The 17500-nt window shown below is 40.2% G+C and overlaps 1 protein-coding gene across 2 annotated transcripts in view; it reads left to right on the top strand.

Moving 5' to 3' along the window:
- The window catches only part of SLC13A3 (solute carrier family 13 member 3), a 76323-nt gene extending 60242 nt beyond the window's left edge, over positions 1-16081 (top strand). For both annotated transcript variants that reach the window (XM_074288537.1, XM_074288538.1), the window contains 4 exons: positions 45-157; positions 4089-4250; positions 7618-7755; positions 12654-16081. In XM_074288537.1, coding sequence (XP_074144638.1) covers positions 45-157; positions 4089-4250; positions 7618-7755; positions 12654-12839 — 599 coding nt within the window. In that variant the 3' untranslated portion in view covers positions 12840-16081. The remainder of the gene's footprint in view (positions 1-44; positions 158-4088; positions 4251-7617; positions 7756-12653) is intronic.
- The last annotated feature ends 1419 nt before the right edge of the window (positions 16082-17500 follow it).

Below are 17500 nucleotides of genomic sequence, written 5' to 3'. Positions count from 1 at the left end.
CTGCATCCTCATATCATGATTTTGGGGGGTGTTTCTCTGCCCAGCTCCCAACACAGAGATGGAGCCCCTGCTGTCTTGGAAGAAGGCCCAAGAGACAGTGCCTTGGAACATCATCCTCCTGCTGGGTGGGGGCTTTGCAATGGCCAAAGGATGCGAGGTAATGTCCTCCTCCCGATGTTTGAGAGACCCCTAAGTGGCCCCTCAGGCTGGGGCCTGCCCTCGGGACTTTGTGAGGAGGGGTAACTTTCTTTTGTTTGGTACTGGCTGCAGGAAGTTCTAGGAGGATTAGGGGATAAGGAGAAATCTTTCATAATGGCACGGATCCCCACTGCTTCCTGAAGGTGCTTTGTCAAGCCTCAGAACTGGTGGGAGGCGAGGGGTGGAGTTCTGTTCCAAGAAGGGAAGGGGTGATTTTTCTTAAAAACAAAACTGGGGACTTGGACATCAGGAATACTTGAGTTGGGACTTGGTGTTGCCACTTAAAACTGTCACCTCAACCTAGTAATTTCCTCTTTTGTAATGTTTTCTCATTGAAAAATGGGAGAGGGGTTTGGAGTCCATCACCTCCAAAGTCTTTTCCTGCTGGAAATTCTGCATTTCACAACCTTAGATCTCTTCCAGAACTAACATCTTTGTTCTATGTCCTAAGATCCTTTTTAGTTCTGACATTCTATGATTAGAAGTCATGATCAGAAAGGGAAGAAAAGGGAAAGAAAACAAGGTCAGGAGCCCTGGCTTCAAGTCATTTATTAGCTTGATGGTTCCCTGGAAATCATTTAACCTCTCTAGGGTATAGTTTCTTCTTCTGGAAGGCAGAGTTAACACCTGCCCGGCCTCTGTCCTTGAGTTGCCATTAAGATCAAATGACATAATGGATGTGAAAGGCTTTTGTACACTGTAAATGCCCCTGTGTATGGTTACAGACCATTTTCTTTGACACTTTGCAATTTATAAAACATTTCCTTTACAAATAGTCTTGCAAATTGTCTCCATTTTGTCGCTAAAAGAAACTGAAATCCAGAGGGAAGAAATAGCCTACTCATGATCACCAAGGAGTGAATAAACATTTTTAGGTGCTTACTCTCTGCCATGAAAAGTGCTAATTCTGGGTATATAAACTCAAAAGTGAGGCGTTTCCTCTCCTCAGGGAGCTTACATTTTGACAACATCCACAGAAGGGGATGGGGGTCAGAAAGGGCAGTTTTGAGTGGGGGAGTCACAGAAATGGTGGTTGATTGGTAAGTGCCTTCTAGAAGCCATGGCAGTATGTATGGATTTGATTATTGTTTACAGAACAAGAAGAGGAAAAACAATTGGGATGAATGTCTATGTTGGGATTGGCTAGAGAGGGTGAGCTTTCCTCAGTCAGGACATCATGGTCCCCGGGACTAGTCCCAAAATTGAGGGATTTACTCCTCAGGGCAAGGTCTCTGGAGATCCACTTTTGTGGGATGCAGCAGTCACAGAGGTAGGGGAAGAAAGACCAGAGGGAATCGTGGTTGGCTGTCTAGGGCTGGCTAGATACAGTGTACTCTCTCTCACCAATCAGAACACTGCAACTTTGGGGCTGAGGGGAATACAGCTCAAGTGGGCACTTCCGCGCTCTCTCCGTCGGGGAGAGATGTGGGCTGCCCAGGCCAGCCATGGTGGCCCTGCCTGTTTAGTAGATGACTTGCATCCGACCTGGGAGCAAAGCAAGTCACAGAAATTTCAGCAACGTATTTACAACCTACTGTATGTAAAGCCCTGTGCCAGACAAAGGAAGTCTGGGCTCTGCCTTCACAAATCTCCCAGGCTAGTGGAGGAATAAAACAGAAGAATTACATAAGTATGTTAGAGCAGGGCTTTTTAGATTTTTCCCACTCGTGACTCCTTTTTACCCAAGAAATTTTTTCATGATCCCAGGTATATAAATTTATAAAATATGGGTACAAATGAAACATTTACTGATAATAAATCAGAATTTTGCAACCTCCACATTCAGTTACAGAATCTCTGAGCCTTAGAGATGTGGAAAACAAAAGAGGAGAGGTCTGGATATGATTGTTATCACTGTTAAGAGGAGCCCCGTCCTCTCCATCACCTAAAGGCCCAGCAAAAGTATCATTCAGTATTCAGAAGAATTGCACATGTTTAACCTGTATTGGATTATTTGCTGTCTAAGGGTGGGGAGTGATGTGGAGAGAGGGAGAAAAATATGCAACACGAGGTTTTGCAAGGGTGAATGTTGAAAACTGTCTTTGCATGTCTTTTGAAAAATTTTAAAAAAGCTATTATTAAAAAAACAATAACTATCATCAGAGCTTCAGAGCTGCAAAACCTTTCTTCTCAGGGATACCACATAACATTTTCAGCTATAATCCAGTCTATTTTTTCTGTGGAAATTGAGGCTTAGTGAGAGGTGGGGGTGACCTGGCTCATCCTCAGGGAAATCAGCACATGGGATTATTTACTAAGGAGTGCATTGTCATAGCGTCCAGCTCCAGGGAAGATCTGGGGACTGATTTCTCTCTTCCCCTCCCCCTCTCATCCCACAAGGCATCAAGCACCTTGGTCATTAACATTCTACTTTGGAACTTCTACTCTTTGGTTAATTGGATACCACGTTGGTCCTTTCTGGGCCAGAGCCAGTGGCTGACAGAGGGGGGGCAGAGGCCACATTCCTCATCCACCTCTCCCTGGGATCTGGAGGGGGTGGGGTGGAGTGGTGGGGAGAAGGCTTGTTCTCTATCCATTCACTGACTATTTCTTCACTAACTCACTAGTCAAGCAGTGAGGGAGTCATGGGAGGAGCCCTGAGCATTGAGCCACGGGACATGATCAATTCAAAGGATTTTAGAGAAATCCGAAAGGGTTACAGAATCACAGGAGCACTGAATGATAGTGCTAGAAGGGCCCTCATAGGGAACCTAGTCAAACCCTGGCATTTTGCAAATAGGGACACTGAGGCCTGGAGAAATCAAGTGGTTTGTGAAAAATCACAAAAAAGAAAAAATCAAGGAAAACACTGTTTGTAAAGCACCTAGCGCAGTGTCTGGCACATTGTAGGCATTAATAAATGCTTGTTCTTCCTCCTCCTCCCCCCACCCCTATCCCTACTACCAAAGAAATCAGTAGTTGAGCTGGATGTGAACCTGCATTTTCTGATTCTAAGTCTAGATATCTAACCAGAGAAATGGACATCCTCAAAGTCATCCAATTAGCTAGCGGCAAAGCCAAGACTAAAACCTAGAATCCACATGCTTTTTCTACCAATCCATGTTGTTAATTCAATCCTCTTACACTAGACCCTTTGGGAAGCCACAAGGAGCCAACATATCAAAGGGCAAGTGGTCCTTAGTCTTGTTAATACGCGGAAAAGTCAGAATTCAACTCAAGTATTCTAATTCCAAATCAAATTTTTTAGGTCTGAGTCCTGGTTATGGCAGTCACAATCTGTGTGACCTTAGATAGATAATTCTCAATTCTGAACTTTCTGTCAAATAAGGATAATGCTATCTGCCAAAATAACTTGGGGAAATCCATGAAAAATACAAAGCACTAGGGGCATCCCCTGGAAGAATGAGTTCAAATCTGGACTCAGACACTTAACACTTCCTAGCTGTGTGACCCTAAACAAACCACTTAGCCCCAATTATCTCATCAAAAAAAAAAAGTAGCATCTACAAATAATAGGAATCCTTAGGGCCCAGACCTGTGATTTCATTGATATAGGGAAGTCCAAGATGAGGAAATTCCCTCACCCAGAGATGAGCACCTTCTTTGCTACACAGACATTTAGTGATTTGCCAAAAGCACAGAAATATTGTGACTTGCTCAGAGTCACACAGCGACTGTGTCAGAGATAGGCTTTAAACCCTGGCAACAAAGCTAGCTCTCTCCATTATACAAATGCAAAGAACTCTTATCAATCAATAATCAAATCGATCCATAGAAGAGGTGTTGAACTTTTTAGTGTTTTGATAATTTATTCCATTGGCCAATGAGGAAACAGCCATAATGTTAGTGTAGAACCAGCCAAGTTATTTTCCAAATCCAGTAGATAGTAGAGGGATGAATGGTAAGGTCCTCTCTTCCCCCTGTGGCAGGAGTCAGGGCTGTCAGCATGGATCGGTGGGCGGCTGCATCCCTTGGAGAATGTGCCACCAGCCATTGCGGTCCTTCTCATCTCTGCGGTGATCGCCTTCTTCACCGAGTTTGCCAGCAACACAGCCACCATCATCATTTTCCTCCCAGTCCTTGCTGAACTGGTAAGTGCCCCAAAATGAGGGCGTCTGCTCCAGCCAATGCATGTGGTGCACATCAACAGGATGGGAGGGTCTCTCCTCAAGGAGGGCTGTCCTAAGCTGTCAGAAAAGATACTGGGAGAAGCCGTGGCCACTCTTGGCCACAGCAGACCACAGGGTTTGCTTATAATGATCTGGTTTTAAGGAGCTCCAGAAAGTCCCTTCCATCCAAAGATGGTTTCTTCTACTCTTGATGGACAACTAGGTAATACAGTAGATAGATTGCCAGGCTAAATCAAAAAGACTCATGTGATTGAGTTCAAATCTAACCTCAGATACTAGCTGTATGACCCTGGGAAAGTCACTTAACCCTGTTTGCCTCAGTTTCCCCATCTGTAAAATGACAGGGAGAAGGAAATGGCAAGCCACTCCAGTATCTTTGACAAGAAAATTCCAAATGGGGTTATTATGAAGAGAACTGGATATAACTAAAGAACAACACTCTTGATGAGCTGTTAATCAGATACATTCCTTTAGATTGAGCATTGGATGCTATTTAAAAAAAAATAATAATTTTAGGGATAACTTTTGTTTTTGCTTTCATTTTTGCATTTATCTTTCCCCTCCCCCACACAGTGAATAAGTCTTTGAAAAGAAAATTTTTTTTTTTGTTTGTTTTTGTTTTTCCTGAGGCTGGGGTTAAGTGACTTGCCCAGGATCACACAGCTAGGAAATGTTATGTCTCTGAGACCAGATTTGAACTCGGGTCCTCCTGAATTCAAGGCTGGTGCTCTATCCACTGCGCCACCTAGCTGCCCCCGAAAAGAAAAATTTTTAAGGGGAAAAGAAATAGTTCTTCAAACCTAATGAACAAATCAGCAGGGTCTGACAGGATATACCTTTTTCTACATACATACTCCACCTCCACAAAGAAGAATGGGCAGAACTTTTTTCATCCTTTTTAGGATCAAGTTTTAATATCTTCATTATTAAATCATTAAAATATTGTTTTAAAATCATATTTCTATTACAAACACATTATATAATAAATATATAATTAATATATTATAGAAATATATATAATCAAATGTTATATAAATATATAATAGATTACAATATAATTTTATTTAAATATTTAACATTCCTTCTGGATGCTCCTTTGAAGTATAGCTATAGCTTCTAAGTAGGAGAAACATAATTCAAATCCAGACTCTGATTCTAAATCCAGTGTTCTCAGCATTCTATGTCAAAGGATATAGAAAAGGGAGGGAGTTAATGGTTACTTGTGATTTTAGTCTTGGGTGGATTTTTGTTTGGGAGCAATTTTTTTCCTCTTATAATTTTGCTTCAGCTTGTTCCTAATGTTAGTATCAAGGTAAAATATAATTCAATGAAGATTAGAGAAACTAATAGCAGAGTAAAGTGAGACAGCAGAAATTGCATTGAACTTGGATTTGACAGCCCTGAATCCTAGAATTGGAATATCAGTCCCATGCACTATTGATCAGATTGGGCAAGTCACTCCTCACCTCCAAATTTTATTTCTTCCACTGTAAAATGAAGGCTTGAGTTTTCAAAAGAAGAAATACAAATTGTTCACAATTACTTCCCCATAAATGCTCAGTTTCACTAATAATTAATAGGATACAAATTATGGATTGTATACTATCTCATGCAAATCACTCCCTCAGAAGCAACTAAGCTCACAGTTGTTGGAGTAAAGGAGAAGAAAATATATTCTTATTTTTGCTGGTAAAATTGCAAAGTTGAAGAATCTTTCAAAAGATTAATTTGGCAGTACACAGTAAAAGTCACAAAAATAATCATCCTCTTCTTGAGATTATGACCACAATTTGTGTTATCAAAAACAACAAAAAAAGAAGCTATCTATTTAAAGATTTTCTTTTAGTGGTATAGTGCATAATTGCAAAACAAAAACAAAAAAAGCAAATTATAAATTATCTAAATGTATAAAATAGAGGAATAGTTAAATAAATTATAGTACCTTGGTGAAATGGGGAAACAACACAATTAACACCAATAGATATCCTCATACCTGTTGCAAAACATACATAATGCAAAAAAATTAGAAAATCTTTATGAAATGATGCAAACTAATGAAAACCAGAACTAGCAAATGATCAGCAACTAAATAAGAAGAGGAAAGATCACTAAGAATAAATGGCCATTATGTGGCATTATCATTTAGTTTTTAAAAATTAGGGGGTGATTAAAATGTCCATACCTTTTTGACCCAGAGATTCCACTGCTAGGCATATAGCCCAAAACAGTCGAATGACAAAAGTCCCAAAATCACTAGAATATTTATAATAAAAAGAACTGGAAACTAAGTAAAGACTCATCAAATGAGGAATGAATAAGCAAGTTGTGGTGAACTAATATAATGGAGTATTACTATGCTATAAAAATGGTGAACAGGACAATTGCAGGGTATATGAAAACTTAAGTGAACTGATGCAAACTAGAAGGAGCAAAATCAAGAAAATGATCTGCACAATGACTGCCACAAGGCAAATGGAAACCACAACAAGAAAATCACAAAATTGAATGCCCTAAGATTATAGTAACTAGGCTTGGTCCCAGAGAAGAAGTAAAAGAAGACATCTTCCATCTTTTCTTTACTTCTTAACTGATTATGTTTGAGGATCACTACAGATAATGTCAGAATTTTTTTTGGCAGGGGGGAGAGGTTGGCTAATTTTTAACTTAATTTTTTTTCATTTTTTGTCATAAGGGATGATATCCGGGAGGAGGAGAGGGAGGAATACACTGGAAATGTTGCTGATCTAGAAACAAAAGCCATCCACCCATGTGGTGGTACATGCCTGTAATCCCTGATACTGGTGGGTTGATTGAGTTCAGGGATTCTGAGCTGCACTGGTTCAAGTCAATTTGGCACCCTCACTGTCTGACCCTAAATAGGGTGAGCCTTCTGGTGCGGAACTCTATCAGGCTGCCTATGAAGGGCAAACCAGCTCTGACTGAAAAGACAGATCTGGTCAAAACTCCTTTGCCAATCAGCAATGGGTTCAAGCCTGTGAGTGATTGCTGTCCCTCTAGCTGGGGTGAAATAGAGAAATCCAGTCTTAAAAAATTAACCAGAAACATTTTTTAAAAGAATGAATTGCCAAAGAATCATAATAAAGACTAGGACTGTCTGAAAAGCGATAATACTATATGTGGTGAAATTAATTTAAGTGCAGTTACTAAAGTTTAATTGATTATACTGCTGTTTAATATTAAAGTTTTAAAAACATTTTTAAAATAGAACATAATTAATGAAGAAGTTGTACTGGATGATCTCAAAGGTCTCTTCCAGCTCTGAAATTTGTTTGATATGTTTTCTTTCTCCCTCTCTTGCCTGGGTCAGGCCATTCGCCTTCGAGTCCATCCCCTGTATCTGATGATCCCCGGAACAGTTGGTTGCTCCTATGCTTTTATGCTTCCAGTGTCAACACCTCCCAACTCCATTGCCTTTGCCTCTGGACATCTGCTGGTCAAAGACATGGTAACTTCCTAAGAGACAGTTGTGAACTTCAACAAGGAGAGAGGGGGACCCGTTGCTTGGAGGAAGCTGTGAAGTCAGTGCCACTTCAGTGATCTGGGTCTCTCTAGATCTGTTTCTTCATCTGTAAAATGAAGTTGGACTAGATAATGACCTCTGAGGTCTCTTCTTGCTCTAAATCTCCTATCTTTCTACCAAGTCATTTAAACTTCTGCCTGCCTCAGTTTCCTCATCTGTATATGAGGATAATAATAGCATTTACTTTCTGGGGCTGTAAGGATAAAGTGAGATAATATTTATAAAATGCTCTGCAAGTCTTAGAACTGTAAAAATGCTAGTGATTATAATTGGAGGCCATTTGGAGAACATAGGTTCATCTCAATATTCCCCCAAATAAGTTGAAGAAGGCAGACTATATAAATTTGAAACATAAGTGGTTTATTTTTAGCTGTGGCCCTATGCCCTTATCCTCTGTGCAAGAAAATGATTAATGATTATACAGAAGGTCACCAAATGATGGACAGCAGAGTGTCCTTTTTGTTTCCTTAGTTATGAAAGAGTAGGGAGTCAGGACTATAAGATACTTAGGTTTTTTTGTTTTGTTTTGTTTTCAGAGATACAGATGATAAGAAGGAGAAAAGAGAAAGAGAAGTAATCTCTGTTTGAACATCACACACCTTTATCTGTTCTGCTTCCAGGGCTGGTTTCAGACAGGAAAGTGTACTTATTTAAAGGCTAATTAGTGTTGCACTAGGGCTAGGAGCTTGGGGAACACTCATTAGTTCCTTTCCCACTTAGTAAACCTATCTCCAGAGAGGCCTCCATGCTGAGTTGCTCCTCCCAGAATCTGGCTGCAAGCTCTTGGGGGCAGGCAGCTTTTCCTCTGGCAGATCCCTCAGTTTTCTGTATTGATAACCCCCACCTAGATCACCCCAGGAGCAGATAGGCCCTAGCTTCCCAGATGATTCATGGGCCACCCTCCTGGCTCCCACCTGGGAAATCAAATAGATAGAGGCCCTACACAGCCTACAATTCAGAGTTTCTGAGTGACTTTTAGCATGCAAAATGTTAGGGATCATGTGGTTCAAACCCTTTAATTTGGGGAAACTCACAAGGTTGTAAGTAACCAAGGGATTGAACCCAGATCTTCTGATTCCAGATCTCAAGTTCTTTCTATTACAGTGGTCTACATTGCTAGTATCTAATGATCAGGCTCTTTGGAACTTAAGAATTATGACTAGATGGACAGGTAGATGGTACAGTGGATAGAGCATCAGCCCTGAAGTCAGGAGGGCCTGAGTTCAAATTTTACCTCAGACATTTATTTACTAATTGTCCAGGACAGCTCACTTAACCCCAACTGCCTCTCAAAAAAGAAAAGAAAAAGAAAGAAAATAACAACAACAAAAAAGAATTATTATAGACTAGAGGTGGCCAAAGAAAGGACACCAGTTAGATTGTAGGCTCCTTGAGGGCAAGGACTGTCTTTTGTTTTCAAAATTGTAACCTCCATATTTCCCATAGTGCCTGGCCCTTAGTAGGTATCTAACAATGTTATTGGATAGGATTGGACTTTGAAAGGTAGGGAGGAGGAAAGGAACCTTGCTTTTTGAATAAGTTGTCTGGAGGCCCTAAATCTCTTAAAAGAAAAGTCATTTCACCATTTTGTCTCTACTGAAATCCTTTGTTCAGTGCTGTACAGGTCCCAAGGAAGTATCCTTACAAGCCTGCCTTCAAGGGGATTGGAGTCTAATTGGAAAGACAAGTTGTACAAAGTGCTGACCTGGAAGTCAGGAGGCCCAAGTTATATTTCTAGTTTAACTGTTAATCTAGCATGAGACCTTGGAAGTAATTTCTCCTCTGTTTTCTCATTATAAAATGAGAAATGACTAGAGCTTCCTAACTTGGGGTCCATAGATTCACTAGTGATTTATGGATAGATTTCAGAAAGTTTGTGAATTTAGCTAAAAACAAGTTTTGATATCTGCATTCTAATTATGGTTTTTTTATATTTTACTTTATGCATTTAAAAAACATTATTCTGAAAAGGGATCTACTTCACCAGATAGCCAAAGGGGTCTGTATAACTAAAAAGAAATTCTCCTGGTCTCAAAAAACTCTGAACACCAAGATGGGCAGAAATCAGTATGGGTAGCAAAGTCAGGGAAGAATCCACGGGCTGGATGGGATTTGAGCTGAGCCCAAAGTTTTAAGCATTTTCTAAGGTTTCTAAGTTGAGGTCCATCTACTACCATTACCTATAAATGCATCTTAACTCTGACCCATATATAAAAGGTTTGGCTGCCAATTAACCCACAAAGGGGAAAGTGAGATTCAGAGAGAGGAAATGACTTTCTCAGATTCACAGAGATTCAATAAATACTTGAAGTAGCATTTGAACCCAGGAGTGGTATGTGGCAAAGTGGATAGCTTGCCAGGCTTAGAATTAAGGACTCATTTTCCTGATTTCAAATTTGGCCTTAGATACTTACTAGCTGTGTGACCCTAGGCAAGTCACTTAACCTTATTTGCCTCAATTTCCTCATCTGTAAAATAAGCTGGAGAAGTATATGGCAAACCACACCAGTGTTCTTGCCAAGAACCCCGAGTGTGGTCACAAAGTGTTGGATGTGATGAAATGACTAAAAACAAATTCTGATCCCGCATCTTGTGCTTTTTCCACTACACCCGGCTATGTTGCTAGAATCGAAAAATTTGGGCTCAAGTTAAGTCAAAATGTTCACAATGGAAATAGGTTTAACATAATTGTACATGTATAACTTATATTAGATTGCTTACTATCTTGAGGAAGGCAGGGAGGGAGAGAGAAAAATTTGGAACTCAAAAATCTTGTGAAAATGAGCGTTGAAAACTATCTTTTACATGTAATAGAAAAAGTACTATTAAGTGGAGGAAAAGAAGGAGACCAAGTAGGGTAAGAGGCCTAGAAATCTTTTCTCATACCATAGGGTATGGAAGTCTAAGCTCTAAGTCATGAAATCTTGTCTTCTGAGGCCCCTGACACATTCTCCACTTAGCCCAGAAAATTAACTCTGGCAAAGACTACAACTGGTTTTGTTTCTGTGGTACTTTACAGTTAACAACATACTTTCCCTGAGATAGCCCATTGAGGTTCCCATAAAACAGATAAGAAAACTGAGGTTCATGAAATGAAGAGACGTCTCCAAGATCACAAATAAGACTTGCTATTGCTAGCCTTGTGCCTCAAATTCAGATTTTCTTGATTCCTGCTCCATATTCCTTATCCTTATGCTAAATTGCCACTCCAAGGATTCAGAGACATTAGCTCAGCAAACTCTTGCCTGACCTTCCACCCAATTTCCTCAACCATGGGTTCATCACCTCTTGGACCTGATCAGCCAAGCAGAGAGTCTTGTTTCACAAGACATCTTTGGCCCTCCGTTACTTCCTTCAGTCTTGGTACCTCTATTTTAAAAAAAGGGCCAAGTTCACATCCACCCTAGGGATAAATGGAGTGAATACCTTTGTCCTCCTCCCAAGGGGTATTCAGAACGTGCAGAGCAAAGTTTAACTGCAAATAGTTTGCAAGTTTGGAGATTCAGCCCCACAGGCAGGATTGCATCCTGAATAAAACCTAGATTGGGGGTCAAGGGCTTAAGTTCTAGATTCTGCCATTTATGAGCTGAGTGACTTTGTTACTTTAGTCAGTTTTTCAACCTGGAAAGTGAGAAATCTGAAGCTGGATCATCCCTATGATCCTTCCCTACAACAAAGTTCTATGTTCTGAAGTCTTTTCTAGATCTGTTGGACTGTTTGGAAGACCCCTTCCAGTCTCAGGAGCCTAGGTTCTAAGTCTCTTCCAGCTACACTGGTCTATGATCTAAGGTCCCTTTCGGCTTTGTTAGTGTGTGTTCTAAAGTTCTCCCTCTTCACTCACGTTCTACATTCAATGCTCCACATTTCATTTTAGGTGATATTCTATTTGTATTAGGAATACATTTGTTTCATTCATTTAGCAAACATTTACTAAGAAACTACTCCATATAGGTGCTTGTGTTAGGTGCTCAGAAGGAACAAAGATAAGGGAAAAGAAAGAGCATTAAGTACCTACTATGTTCCAGGCACTGTGCTGAGAATTTCTACTAATATTGCCTCATATGATCCTTACAACAACCTTGGAAGATTGGTACTGTTATTACTCCCATTTTACAGACAAGAAAATTGAGGTTTAATGTCTAGCTAGTATCTGAGGCAGTCTGAATTGTTATCTTTCTTATTCCACACATGGTGCTCTATTCACTGTGCTACCTGGTTGCCTTTAAATAAGTTAGTCTTGGTTCTTGCCCTCAGTGGAGAAATGTCCTTAAGTAAGTGGGTCTGGGGGATTTTTTCTCTGAAAAAACTCTCTTTCCTATAAAAAGTCCCAATTCCCTTTATGTATATGTTGATAGCACTTACCTTTACATTTCTTCTCTTATATTCATCCTCCTTAACCTGACATCTTTGAGCTTGTTTTTTTTAATATTTAATTTAATATAATTAATAATAATAAAGTAATATCCTTCATAATTTTATTATTTTATTTTATATACTTCTTCTGAGAATATTAACATTCTTCTGAGAAATGGACTATGCCAGACTGACTGCCAAAGAATCTATGACATAAATGTAAAGAATCCCTGTCTTATAGCCTCATTATTAAGGAAATAGATCAGGGATTCATTATTCCCATTTGACTGATGAGAAAACTGAGTCTTAGAAAATTTTAATGATCTAGCCATCAAGTTAATAGGAAAACCAGGACTTTGCTTCTTCTATCAGATTCCTTTGCATCTCTCTGACAATGCTATGACTTTCTCTGAATTCAGTCCAGTCCTTCTGGATGAACCTTTTGTTCTTCCGGGTTTTGTGTTTTTCAGGTGCGGACAGGCCTCCTAATGAACCTCGCAGGTGTTTTGCTGCTTAACTTGGCCATGAATACATGGGCCCAGAGCATCTTCCAGCTGGGAACCTTCCCTGCCTGGGCAGAGGACCACACAAGCAATGTCACAGCACTGCTCCTTGATGTGTACAACACCACTCGTCAGCCCCTTCTCAATGTCTGAGCCCCTCCCAGTGGGGCTGCTTAAAGGACTCACTTCGAATGGGACCCTTCCCATCTCATCCAGGCCCTCCCAGAGGGCATCCCCCACACCTGGTGCTCATCTCCAACTGGCCAGCCAAGCTATTTTGTTTCTGATCAAATATTTACCAGGTGAAGGAGATCTTTGGGACTTCTGCAGAGCCTCAAGGCTTATTTCATAGGATATATTCCTCCTTTCTCACCATCCTCCACTCCAGCCCCCAACTCCCACATTACAGGGCACAGCTAGATTTTGGACCAGCTATTCAGAGAGCTACTTCTTTTACCCCCAAGATGTCCCATAAGTATTCAGTTTCTTGTTTCCTAGGCTTCAGCTGCTATTGAAAGATTTGGATTTCAAGAAGTCTTCTTTCTACACCCCCTCAAAGGTTTACAAAGTGTTTTCTTCACAACAAGTATCTCAAGTGTAATCATGCCTATTTTACAGATAAGGAAACTGAGTCTCTGAGATGATGAGCTACTTGCCATGGTCATAGTGTTAGATGTAGGATTTGTACCTAGGCCCTTTGACTTCACATCCTGCTCTCTTGTCTACTATACCCTGTTGCCTTTCCAACAAGATATACAGCCACCTAAAATTTTAGGTTAAGATCATTAAAGATCATCCAGTAGCTCCCCTGCCATGACCATCGTTGCTCCTTGGGGAGGCACTGAAAGAGAGTGGAGGATCTAGTACAATAGACTTGAAAATATTATCTGACAAATAAGAATTTGCATTTCTTTTATAAGATGTTCACTTTATTAGATGATTTCAATTTCTATGATGGTTTTTAAAACGACTATTTTTCTATCATAATGCCACCAAAAATCAGAAAGCCTTTTTATTTTGGAGCCAAATTCAATTCTAAGCACATGTACACACACAAATTAAGTAGGCTTTTGCAAAATTCCCGTATTGGATTTATAGAATGCTCTGCAGTCAATGGAGCACAGGGCCATAGAATCATAGGTTTCAGAGGTCTTCTAGTTTCCCTCCTTCCTTTTATAGATCAGGAAATGGAGGCACTTCAATTAGGCCAATATCATAATGAGGGGAGAGAAAGATTAAAATGAAGTATAGTGACTTGGAGATCAATGTCGAGGAGTCTCTTGTGCAGACTCACACAGATGCAAAGGACCATGAAGACTTCTAGTACAGCCCTCCCTGGACAAAAATCCCTTCTTGAGAATCTCGAAGGACGGTGGTGGTGATGGTGGGGAGGTTATCTGGCTGTTATTCTGAGATTGCCAATAAAAGAGAATCCCTACCTCCCAAGGCAGCCACTATCCTTTTTAGATATTAATTATTTAAAAAGTTTTCTTTGATATGAACCAATATATTTGCCCCTCTTCAACTTCTACCAAGTGCCCTAGTTTTGCCCTCAGGAGCCAAAGAGAATGAGTCTCACTTCTCTTCCATTCAATAGACTTTCCAAAACTTCAAAACATGCCCCATCCCCTAGGTTTTCCTTCCAGATTAAGCATGCTGTCTCTCTGGTTAGGGCTCCTATGGCACTGGTCTCTAGTTTTCAGATCTTTTAAAAAGAGAATTAACAACCAATCTGGAAGACCCATCCAGAGGGCTTGTCCCCCAAAACAGGAGGTAATCTGACGACTTGGTGGCTAATTCCAAATGGGGCATTTTAGATGGGGCCATCTCTAGGATCCCTCCTGAACAAAAAGGGTTAAACCCTTAACTGAAGGACCAGATCTAGTTCATTAGGATTTTTAGAATTTCAGGTCCTGGTTTAGAATTGTGACTTGGACACTTCCATCTCTTCCAGGGAAACAAGTTCTTATTTTTTTTCTGAAAAGAACTGTGGTACTAGAACACATAGCCAGGGAGAAGAGAATAAACACCTAGAATGGATTTCTTCTTATAGAGAACAAACATCCAGTAGCAGAGGATGGAAGAGACACAAGAGGGCTTGAAATTCTCAGTCTGAGCCAGTGACTTTCTTTCCTCTTGCTCATACATACACACTCCCCTGGAGTATTTATGACCAGGAGAGATGAGTCCTAACCCTTCTGGATCATGCCTTCCTCCTCCTGACATACTTCCTTCAGTGGGATGAATCCCAGAAGTTAGCACATACTATCCCAAGCAATATTATTTAAATTTATGGGAGGAAAAAAATTGCTAATCTACCACAAAGTCTCATCTGGTTGATTTTTGTACTTTCAATGAAAGGACTTATAGGCACCAGTGATTTCCACTTAATTCTTTTATAAATCTTTCTTTCTTTTTCACTAGGAATCAGAATGTCAGAACAGGGAGTGACCTTAGAACAGAGAACTGAGACAGAACTGGAATGAGCCTGGAAGCATAAAATGTAATGTAATAGTAATGCCAGAACTGGTTTTTCATTTTTATGTCACAGGCCTTAGAATGTAGATTTTCAGAGCTGGAAAGCCTCTTAGAACTTAGAATGTCAGCTGGAAGGGACTTTCCATCCCAGATGATAGAACTGGAAGGGCTCTTAGAGCAGTGAACATTAGAGCCGGGAGGCAGCTTTCCAGCCATTCCATTTACCTAACTATCACATAAGCTAGAGAAGGGGAAACTGAGCCCCACAATGACTTCCCCAAGATACTACAGTTAGTAAATGGCAGAGCTTAGATTTTAATCTTAGTTTTCTGACTTTGTAGCACACCTTATACTTTGTGTGTGTTAGAAAACACCAAGCTTTCAGGTAATGAGATCACTAAAGAACTAAGCTTTATGCAGGCTGGTGACTGGAGGAATAACTGCAGGTGTTTATTTCTATTTTGCTTTAATATAAGTATGCCTGTGGGGATGCCTACCCTATTCTCAATTCACCCCACCTACTTGCTTACCAGTACTGAAAATTCCTATAATTTGAGACAAGACCTTTCATCCTATATCTGGAAAAGGAGCTAAAAAATATCAGTCCTCCAAAGGGAAGGGCTAAAACTTAGTTCTTCTATGGAATAAATAATTGATATCACAACCTTTCCAGGAGAAGAAAGAGGGCAAGGGAGGGCTTTGAGCTACACAAATAAACATTTGGTCTATCTTTAATTGAATTGGTTGGTAAAGCAATTCCCTGGCAATCTTCTTATGTGTCAAGGGGTGGGAGTGTATCAAGAATCTACCCGAGTGTCCATTTCCAGAGCCCTCTGTAGACATCTTGAGATGTCCTGATTTTCAGCACATTCTTGATTATAAAACATATACAATAAAAGACCTTAATTGGAATCTTACACTGCTGTGGTTTGATCTAATTGAAGTAAAATAAGGATAAAACAGCTCCCATTTCTCGAGCATTTTGTGGTTTATAAAGTAATTTTCCCCATAATAATCTGAACTGGGAATAGAGAAATCACTAACAGATAAATAGAAGATCACTTTATAGATAAAACAACTGAGGCCAAAAGAGATAAAGTGACTTTCAAGATCCCACAGCTAGTAAATGGAAGAGATTCATGGCTTCACCTTAGAGCTGAAATAAGCCCCAGAGGTTAAATCCAGGAATCCCTATTGTGCTGTCTCTGACATGAAATCATTCAGCCTCTGTTTGAACATCTCCAGTGATAGGAAACTCACTACTTACCGAGACAACCTATCCCCTTAATGGCCATTCTACTTATTAGAAGGTTCATTACGATGAGCTGAATTGAAATTCACTGCTCCAGCTTTGTCCTTGAGGCTAAACAAAATAAGTCTAAGCCCTCTTTCTTTTTTTTCTCAATAGTGTTTTATTTTCCTAAATTCATGTAGGGATAGTTTTCAACATTCATTTTTGTAAGACTTTGTGTTCCAAATTTTTCTTCCTCCCTCACTTATCCCCTCTCCAAGACAGCAAGCAATCTGATACAGATTAAATATGTACAATCCTTTTAAACACATTTCCATATTTATCAGGTTGTGCAAGAAAAATCAGACCAAAAGGGGAAAAAACCATGAGAAAGAAAAGGCAAACAAATAAAAAAGTGAAAGTACTGCTAAAACCTCTTTTATAGGAATTATGTTCAGGTACTATCTCCATTCCAGATATTAGAAAACACCTGCCATGTTGTTCTCTTCCTGTTGTACCCCAAGTCTTCTCTTTTCTAGGCAAACCATTCATTCCCAGTTCCTTCAGCCATCCTGGTGACTTTCCTCTGGATTTACCCCAGCTTGTCAAATATGTCCCCCAGTTTTAGAGATAATATTCCAAGTAGACTCTGAGCAAAGCTCCCTGAAATCCCTGGGCTAGGATTTCTCAATAACCATGTCTGAGCTTCAGTGTATGGGAAATGGAGGAAGCGCAGGACTTCGGACTTGGAGCCAACAGCAGGCTTTATTTTGTATTTGAGCACACGAATGGCCCCTGACACACTGGTGGCTTAAGGCCAATCCCAGTCCACTTTACAGCTCACATTTCCCTGGCTACATTCATGCCATGCAATAGCTATTTTCTCTGAAACTTACCTGCCTTCTGGGAGTCATTACATTGGGGTCTGTAAAGAGCTTTGAGATTTGGGGGGGAATGCTTTGCAACGAGAAGATACTAACATTATTACAATCTTATTAATGGCAGCAGAGAGAAATGATTCTTTGCTGGACCCCATGAGGACACCCAGTGTCCTAGGGCACACAGTGCCTGGCAGGAGACTTTACTTTTGAAACAGAAACCAGGA

This window comes from Sminthopsis crassicaudata, chromosome 2, assembly GCF_048593235.1.
Source record: "Sminthopsis crassicaudata isolate SCR6 chromosome 2, ASM4859323v1, whole genome shotgun sequence".
Taxonomy (NCBI): Eukaryota; Metazoa; Chordata; class Mammalia; order Dasyuromorphia; family Dasyuridae; genus Sminthopsis; species Sminthopsis crassicaudata.
Note: the sequence above shows the minus strand (reverse complement) of the source record. Positions and strands in the feature narration are given on the sequence as shown.